Source organism: Malurus melanocephalus, unplaced genomic scaffold, assembly GCF_030028575.1.
Source record: "Malurus melanocephalus ecotype Western Australia unplaced genomic scaffold, MMel_1.1 scaffold_746, whole genome shotgun sequence".
In the NCBI taxonomy this organism is placed as follows: Eukaryota; Metazoa; Chordata; class Aves; order Passeriformes; family Maluridae; genus Malurus; species Malurus melanocephalus.
Genome location: NW_026623978.1, coordinates 1754 through 10854, shown reverse-complemented (window position 1 = coordinate 10854; position 9101 = coordinate 1754). Strand labels below are relative to the sequence as shown.

At 55.6% G+C, this 9101-nt stretch overlaps 1 protein-coding gene and 1 long non-coding RNA gene across 2 annotated transcripts; one reads left to right on the top strand and one right to left on the bottom strand.

Annotated features, from left to right (window-relative positions):
• The first annotated feature begins 239 nt into the window (after window positions 1-239).
• On the top strand, window positions 240-5742 carry SH2D2A (SH2 domain containing 2A). Its single transcript, XM_057384801.1, has 8 exons — window positions 240-356; window positions 1524-1675; window positions 2257-2432; window positions 2733-2822; window positions 2919-3090; window positions 3279-3407; window positions 3524-4084; window positions 4558-5742. The coding sequence occupies exons 2-8, from the start codon at window positions 1532-1534 to the stop codon at window positions 4678-4680; spliced, it is 1395 nt and encodes a 464-aa protein (XP_057240784.1). The 5' UTR covers window positions 240-356; window positions 1524-1531; the 3' UTR covers window positions 4681-5742.
• Window positions 5743-6627: 885 nt separating this feature from the next.
• Window positions 6628-8092, bottom strand: LOC130584677 (uncharacterized). Its single transcript, XR_008966525.1, has 3 exons — window positions 7860-8092; window positions 7474-7539; window positions 6628-7076 (listed from the first exon to the last, which is right to left on the bottom strand). It is a non-coding gene; the product is annotated as an uncharacterized LOC130584677 (long non-coding RNA).
• Between the last annotated feature and the right edge of the window lie 1009 nt (window positions 8093-9101).

Sequence of the window (9101 nt, the reverse complement as noted above, 5' to 3'; positions counted from 1 at the left end):
CCGAGCTCTGCTGTCCCCGTGCCCAGCAGTGCCAGGTCCCAGAATGTGGACGGGAGGGACAAAGCCACCTTTGCAGGCTCAGATGTGCTGGTGGGCAGGTGGCCAGAGTCTCTTCCTCGCCACAGCCCAGCCTGTCCAAAGGCTGCCGGTGTCACCTGGATGTCACCTCAGGGCCACCCTTTCGCTTTGCTGTGACGTTTCCCCATCACATGAAGTTTCGGTTGCCACTTCCTGCCATTTCTGCAGGCAGCAGAGGCGCCAGCGCAGGCAGGGTCGCATCCTGTYCGTCACCCTGTCCGTCCCCCTGCCCACCCCATCGCCTCCGGCCACACAGACGCCCCCGTGGCCGGGCAGAGGTACGAGCGTGGGCTGGGAGCTGGGGTTTGGGGCTGGGCTTGGATTTGCAGCGAGGACTGAGCCCTGAGTGGGGCCTTGGGATGGGGCAGCACCGTTTTTCTTTGTGTGGGTTTGGTTAAGGTTAGGGTTAGGATGCTCCCCCTGCCCAAAGGCATCGCAAAGGATGGGCACAATAATGGGGTGAAGAGGGTGGGAATGGGGTCCCCCACCCACACCAGCCCTTCCAGACAGATCTTATTCCCTCCAAAGAGGGAAGTCCTGCCCGGAAATGTCTCACAGAGCAAAGCCTTCAGCCCATTTTAGGTTTGATTTGACTCGTTCCCATGTCAGAAGTGCAGGTTTCCAGAGGCACACCCTGCCCCAGGGAACAAATCCCCCTGAGGTGCCCCACCGAGGCCAAGGTGCAGGGATGGGGGAGCAGGAATGAGCCCCCCACCCCTGCCCAGGACCCTCACCCAGCTGGAGGACACAAAACCAGGGACAGCAGTGCTGCCCGGCCAGGACCTGACCCAAATTGTGTTCCCCAGAACTCCCTGAGCTGGGTAACTCCAGTCTGGGGTGTTTTGCTTCTTTTTGTCAACATCTTCCTCACCTTCTCCTGCTGGGGCACAGGACCAGGCTGGGCACTGCTGTGAGTTAAAGGTGGTGCCTTTTCTGGTGGCTGGATCCCCTTGCTCTCAGACAAGACTTGACTGACTCCTCTGACTCAGTTTTGCCTCCCAGAYCCAACCAGCTCCAGCATCTTCCACCCCCTCAAGCATCTGCTGGGGATTAACATTGTTTTGCTGGGCGTTGGCAGCTCGGGGTCGAGCTCAAGGTCCCTTGGGAGCTGCTCAGCCTCTCCCTCCCCTTCCCAGGGCTGACCTGACACCCCGGAGACTTCAGAGGGGCTGGAGAATTGTCACTCTTTCCCCTCAGCTCCTCCCCACCCACATCACCATGCCCAGGGATTTTCTCTCTCTGGGGTACCAAGGTCACCAGCCCTTCCCAGGGTGGTCTCGCTGGGCAGGATCAGGGTGATGAGCCCGTCTTGGGGAGCACAAGGCAAAGGTGATGCTTACCCAGGTTTTTGGGATATCTTGGAGCTCCCAGACCCCTCAGGCAGTGAGGGGTCCCAAGGGAATCCTCCCCACCCTGAGCCTTTTTCTCCCCATTCCCTGGCACAGGGGACCCCATGGATGACGACCACCCCCTCTTCATCACCTTCAAACCCATGGGTGAGGACAGCACGGCCAGAGCCAAGCCAGCAGCCAGCACAGCGCCCAGCCAGCCCCAGGGGACAGAGCAGTCCCCAGGACACCACGACAGACATGGCAGGGTAGGACATGGGGACGTGAGAGGGGACAGCTCATCATCCCAGKGCTCACACGCTCTGGTGTGGCTGTTGGCCAAACAGCGACACAAAATAATAGATACAAAGACACATAGAAAAAAGGAAAAGGAAAAGAAAAAGAGAGAGAGAGTACTTTATTGTGGGACAAGCCTCTTTTATCTACTTTAGCAACTAGTGTATACATTTGTGTTAAACATACATTGGTTAAGAGACAGCTGTTTAATTAATAATCAGTATATGATTGGTTAGTTTGCAAAAGCTACAGTATTAGTAACGTTTATAATTGCCAGCCACCTGCATTATCAATTCTACATTCTAATCTCCTTTTCTCAAAAGTAGCTAAGGATGTAGTATTCTTCTTCCACGCAGGCTGTTAACACTCCCTTTCTTTTCCTAGGACTCAGTCATACACGGTAATTGGCTGAGTTTCAGATTCAGGACTTGTAGGGCCACTTTTTTCCCCCAAATTCTGGGGGGAAAGGCTGCACCGGGAGCTTCGTGCAGGGAGCAGAACATCCTTGGGGCACATCCTCACCTGACCCCCCGGTGCTGTCCCCTCCCTCCAGGTCCCTCCRGGCTCCAGGTCACCTCCACCAGCCCAGTCCCAGCCTGAGGCAGACCCGCGGCCCGAAYTGGTGGCCCTGCGTGCCCAGACGAGCCTGTGGTTCCAGCAGACACAAGCCCAGAGGTTGGGGCCCAAGGGGGAGCTCCCAGCGTGGTTCCACGGCTTCATCAGCCGGAGGTGAGCGGGGGGCAGGCCAAGGTGGGGAACAGAGTCAGTGCCCCCACCCCTGAGCTCCTAAACGGGGATGTGGAGGTCAAGGCGGGGAACAGAGTCAGTGTCTCCACCCCTGAGCTCCTAAAGGGGGTGTGGAGGTCAAGGTGGGGAACAGAGTCAGTGTCTCCATCCCCGAGCTCCTAAACGGAGGGGTGGAGGTCAAGGTGGGGAACAGAGTCAGTGTCTCCACCCCTGAGCTCCTAAAAAGGGAAAAGGACCCCCGGATCCATGAAAGGGATGAGGCTGAGTGGCTCCTTCCCMCAGGGAGGCAGAGGAGCTGCTGCAGGATCAACCCCTGGGCTGTTTCCTGGTCCGCTTCAGCGAGAGCACCGTCGGCTTCGTGCTCTCCTACAGGTAAAGGACCCACCCCCGCCCGAGGGAGGGACCGACGAGCTCGGTGCCCTCCCTCCCTCCCTCCCCCTGTGCCCATCCCCTCCCCTCTCCCGCCAGGGGCACGGATCGCTGCCGCCACTTTGTCCTGGACCAGCTGCCGGACGGGCGCTACGTGATCCTGGGGGAGCGCAGAGCCCACGCCGAGCTGGCCGAGCTGCTGCAGCACCACGCCAKGGCTCCCGTCACACCGTACCACGAGTTTCTCACCGTGCCCCTGCCGTGCGCAAGGGTGAGCACCACCGAGAGCCCCGGCAGCCCCGGGGGCATTCCGGCGGCACGGACAGGGCGATTTAAAGCCAAAAGAAGTCCAAGCATCACCAAAGTCGGGGTTGGAACCGCAGCCACCCTGGCTAGCAGGAGCAAGGAGCCAGMCCGTGGCCACGCATCCATCCCGACATCTCTGTGCTCTCCCTGCAGAAAGAGCAGCCCCGAGGACGGACACAGCCCGCAGCCGGCAGCGATGCTTCACGTTCCCCAGCAGAGCTCCTGGAGTACAGCTCTGTGTCCCTGGAGTCCCCCAGAGCCGAGGGTGGCTCCTCCAGGGAGGTAACAGGGGATGGAGGGGACAGGAGCCACAGCTCCCACGAGGCGGGGAGATGCAGCCGCAGCCACTGCGGACTCATTTCTCCCCTCACCTCYGACCTGTCCCCTCTGTCCCCCAGGCTCCCAGCGTCCCCCCGTCACTCCCTGCCAAGKCCAGCTCCCGGGGCGCTCCTCAGGGGCCGCACAGCCCCGCCGGCAGCTCAGCAACGCCCGACGCTCCCTACGCCCGGGTGCGCAAAGGAGGCGCCCGCCCCGATCCCCCCGCGCCGCCCGAGGCCAAGTACCAGCAGCTCATGCGTTTCCACATCTACGCCGAGCCCCAAGAGGACATCGCYCCAAACCGCTGCGAGCCGGGGAAACTCAGCCCTGAGGAGCCCATCCCTTTCTACGCCATGGCCCGGGGATGGAGCCCCCGCGCCCAGCCCGAGGAGAACATCTACTCCGAGGTGGCCGTGGCCCGCCAGGATCTCCCCACCAGGCAGGATCTCCCCACCAGGCAGGATCCGCCCGCTCGGCTCCCCATGGCTCCCCAAAATGCCTTCTCCACGCTGTCCCCCAAACCCCGGCCCCACCGCCGGCTTTTCCGCAGCGTCTCCAGCCAGGACTGCAAGAGGAGGCAGCTGTCGGCAGCTCCCAGCGTGGACAGGAAGGACAGAGGAGCCTCCAGCACGGGCACACAGGTCAGTACCACAGGTCCTTGCAGATCATTGCTCTAGACCTTGGTCCCAGCACGAGTGAAGGCTCTCGGGGTCTGGGGGATCAGGGTTTGCTCCGCACCAGGAGCAGAGGGAGAAGCACAGAAACCTGCAAGAGTTCAGGTTGGAAAGAAGCCCACCCAGTCCCATCCCGTCATGGCAGGGACATCTTCCCCTATCCCACATTACTCCAAATCCTGTCCAACCTGGCCTTGGACACTTCCAGGGGTGGAACAGCCACAGATTCTCTGTGCCAGGGTCTCACCACCCTCACAGAGAAGAATTCCTTCCCAATATCCCCTCTAACCCTGGCAGTGGGAACCCATTCCCCTTTGGACTGTCTCTCCAAGCCCTTGCAAAAACCCAGCTTGAGCAAAGCCAAGGGCTGGGAGGGTGAAAGCCCAACTTTGTGCTATTTCCTGGCTCTCAAATCCACCCTGTCCCTGAGGATTCCCCAGGTGGTGCCGAACCCTGCCCTGCAGTTGGATGACCCCGTGTACAGCCGGAGCACACGTGGGGAGCAGCAAAGCACAGCCATGGCTGAGAATGTGTACGAGCAGCTGCCTGGGGACTGCTCCTGAGCCAGATGGGCCAAGGACAAGACCTGGCTCCAGGCAGCAGGAACCTCAGCCTCCATTTCCCTGAAGGAATGAAGCCCTTGGTCCTGGGRGGAGAGATCTGAGGCTGCTGTTGGCCCCAGCGAGGTCGGTTTGCTCCATGGAGAGCCCCTGCTCCTCCTGCTTCACAATCCTCTGGGACAGCACAGTTGGGAACAAGATTACCATACCCATGAACATTCTCCAAGAGACTTCTCTTAATAAAATGAGGGTGGAAAAGGCCATTACAGGAAAAACAGGGATGCATTCAGCACAGTTGGTGCATCCAGTTGGAYATTAAATTGGCCAGAAGGTGGAGAGATGCCACAGCCAGGGCCACGCAGAACTTWCCCAGCCTGGAGTCTACACTCCAAGCCCTGCCTGCTTCCTCAGCCACAAAATTTGGGATGACACCACTGCCCCAGGGCTGCCCTGTGGGGCACAAACCCTGCTGGAATAACACAGCAGTGCCATGGTGCTYCCAGCTCAACAGGAGCAGGGAGCCATGATGGCCAAAACCCTGGCTCAGAGTGAAAAGCAGTGTAGCTGTTTTATCCATGGGATAAATCACTTTGAATTTTCACAAACTTGAATTTTCTTGCTCTTAAGACAGCTGAAAGTGGAGCACAAGCGCTTGGAACTCCCCCTTGGTGCTAAACCTGAGCTKTTACCACAACAGGAAATGGAAAGGGGAACCCAGGAGTTCCAACCCCCACAAAGGCTGTGCTCCACACCACAAAATCCCCAAGCCAAGAGGGTACCTGGAGAAAAATCCCAGCCCCTTGTGATGGAAACGGGGCTGGGTGGCTTCATTTAAAAGTTTATTCCTTTATCAAACCTCTTCGGAGAGGATTTCACTGTACATACAAGATATGAATAAATTACTCAACAGTAACTTTATTCTGATCATTCAAATACTCAAAACGGGCTCTGCAAARTACTAAACATCCAGGGAACTAAACTAAAAATGAGATTAGTTTAAAATGTTCTACGAAAAGACTTCAGTCATGGGGGTTTGCTTGTTTTTAAGAGGTAACACGGCAGAAAAACCACCTCTTGTGAGTTTTTTTTACCCAAATAAAAAAATATTGGCCATGTGAGCTGTGGTTACAACAAATAAAACCCAGAGTGGTGGGAATGTRAGTTAAATAACCAGACCAGCTCTCTGCTCCCTTCAGCATCACATGCTTTGGTGAACAACAAAGTGATGCCACGGAGATTTGGATCCATGGATTGGGCCAGCAGAGCTGCACAGGATTTGCAGTAATATCACCTTGACTGGATTCCTTAAATAAAAAAAAAAAAGTTTAATTTGAACAAGTTGGGGCTGGACAGTCTCCTCTTCCCAGCCAGGAGGGTAAAGTCAACACTTCATTGAAACAGAACTGATACAAACAAGCTGGAAAAACAAAAAAAGTACAGTTGGCAGCTCTCTTCTGTGCCCAGAGAAAAATGCTGAGCTCACTCCCAGCCAGCCACACGTGGGACACTGAAGTTTGATGAGTCTGGGAACAGCCTGGGGCAGGACTGGAGACTTTGGGTCACAGGAAGAGGAAAGAGGGGGAGAAGGAAGGACAATATACATGCACACATGGCTCAGGGTGTCCCAAAAGGGTATCCCAAAGCCCTGAGTGGGCCAGGCAGGAGAACCTCCCCTCCACGTGTGGCACTTCCCCTGGCACAGGGGTGTCTCCTCAGCGTGGCTCTGCCCGTGGAGTCCAGAACAAAAACAGCAACTTAAAAACCAGGATATCAAAACCATCGTCATGAGAGGAGAGCTGGAGCGGCCCAGACACAAGGAAGCAGCCATGAGGACATCTTAAAAGGTAAGGACAAAATAAAAAATTCCAAAGCCAGGCTTGCTCTYGGGAACTCACCGTCTTTTAGAAAGRAAAATGACACTCTCAATGCACAGCCAGTCCAAGAGAGGAGCAAAGTGGGAACTGGGAGTTTATTGAGCCTCTGCTGAAGGGTCTGGTGGAGGAAGGAACAGCCCCTGTTCCTTTGGACAGGAGCTTGAACCTCACACCCGGCACGTTCCCTGCAGTGCCTCAGGACTGTCCTTGGCTGATCAGAACCTTCCTCGTTATTGTTTACAAGGAAAGAGGGGAAGGATTACAGGTRGAATTTCAGGCCCAGCTTGCAATGACCCTTCTTCCTGCCAGGCCAGGGAGTGCAGTGTCCTTCCTCCCATGAGCAGCCCCGTCCTGGGGCCTGGCTGATCTCCCGGAGGCCGGGAGACACCGGACACAGCAGGTCACCCGGGCCACCAGCCAAAAAACAGGACAGATGTGTCAGAATCCGTATTTGGCTTGAGTCTGCCGTCTGCTGAGCTTGTTTTCAGACCATGTGTTTTTCAGTTCCAGTTCCCTCTCCTTGGCCTGCAGAGATGGAGAGGATCTGTGTTACCCTCCGTGTTTCAGTGACTCAGCAGCATTCCACTCACGTGGATTACGGAGCCCTTCAGCCAAAAACCTCGTCACAGGAGTTAGCACAATCATCCTGACAGAGGCCTGGATTAATTGGGATGCACAGGCATTTCATTCATGCTGAAATGCAGCTTCTCRTAGGGAACAGAGCCCTGGGGTGGAATCCAGATCAGGATCCCAAAGCCTCGGATGTGYGGGAGGGCAAAGCAAAGCTGAAAATTTGGGACTGGGATATCCCCAAGGGCCAGGATCCACCTCTGGCCCCACTGGAAGCTCTACCACCCCAGCCTTGTGTTGCCAAACATCAAATCTGCTGCATCAACTCACACACCACGGAGAGRACACTCACCTGATGGATCAAGTACGTGATCTGGTGTTTTCTCCTTTGCTGTCCCGTGGGCTGATCTCCTTTTTTCTGGAAAGCAGAAAGARGTGAAGTGTTCAGCCTGGAGAGACCCTTCTCTGGACATCAAACCAAGGCAAGAGCCTGCACACAGCCATCCCAAATGACATTTGTTCCCTATTAAATTACAGATTGCTTTGGCTGAAGCATTTCCTGGCYGGCCCTCCCCACCCACACTGGGGTTCTGAGGAACACTGCTGGTCTCTCACGTCATTATTTACCAGCTCCTTGTCCCCCTCCCTGGTGTCTGCCCAGCATCCAACACAGCTCCACTGGGGCTGATTTGGGCACTGAGCAGAGCCTCCAATCTCAGTTTTTGCCCTCCACCCCACCTTGCTGAAAGACTTCATGGTCTTCTCCTCTGTCAAGGATTTGGTCAGCCACTGCTGGGCCCCGCTCAGTTGGTCGTCACCTTTGATGTCCACAAAGTTGATCTCTTCCCTCCCACGATTCCGCTTGCCTTGCAGACGCTTGAACTGGAGGAAGATCACAACAGCTGGAATTACAKCCTACCCTGACCTACACAAGGCACAGCGACAATTTTCCAGCCAGGATTGTGATCTTTTGGAGAATTCGGTTTTGCGATACAGCAGAGTATCTAAAAACTACTTAGCATAAAAGTTACCATCTGATTTTCTTATGTAGAAAACATAATTTATTCCTTCTTCCAGGCTTGTTAGGAAACCCTTGGAGTCCTGGGTCTCTCATTTTATGAACCAAGCTCCTCAAGTTTTGCTGCCAACACATCACCTGGCCTGTAGCAGCCACAGGATGCCACAGGCACTTCCAATTTTATGGTCAGTTTGAGTCCCAACAAAAGACATTAAGGACTTGGAGCATATCCAGAGAAGTGAACGGGGCTGGGGAAAGAGCTGGAGCAGCTCAGCCTGGAGAAAAGGAGGCTCAAGAGGGACCATTTTGCTCTCCATAATTCCCTGACAGAGAAAGCTGGGCTCTGCTCCCCGTGAACAAGCGACAGGACAAAACAAAACAGCCTCAAGTTCTGCAAGGACAGGATCAGGTTGGATGTTGGCAAAATTCCTACACCCAGAGGGTTGTCCAGCCCTGGCCCAGTGAAGTCCCCACCCCCAGAGGGATTTAAAAGCTGTTTTCTCTTGGGGATGTTTTTTTTTGCCCCATCCCTTTTCTTTTTCCCCTTTTCTTTCGTTTCATGGCTGGGTTGGTCGCTGTCACCTCCCCCCAACCCTGGCTCTGAAGATACCATGATAATTGCAACACAGCCCAAGATTTCCTAGGAAAGCTGGGGCAGGAGCAAGAGGCAACTCCTCCCTTTCCCCTGGGGCACTGGAATCCCTTAGGCARGCAGCAGCTCTCTCTTGAGCAGAAATACTGCTGCACATTAGTTTGGCCTGTTCCTTTTAATTTCTTTGTCCTTCAGCAGTGTGACTGGGCTTATRGGCTCATTTCTCTGCCTCTCTGCTGTTTTGAGAGCCCAGAGCCAGCGTGAGAACACCCTGCTCCCCATCGGGGTGCCACCCTCCCCTCTGCACAGCCTGACCCAGGGACCAGCCATCCCAGATGAGGTGTTTCTGCCACCTATTGCCATCTACCCG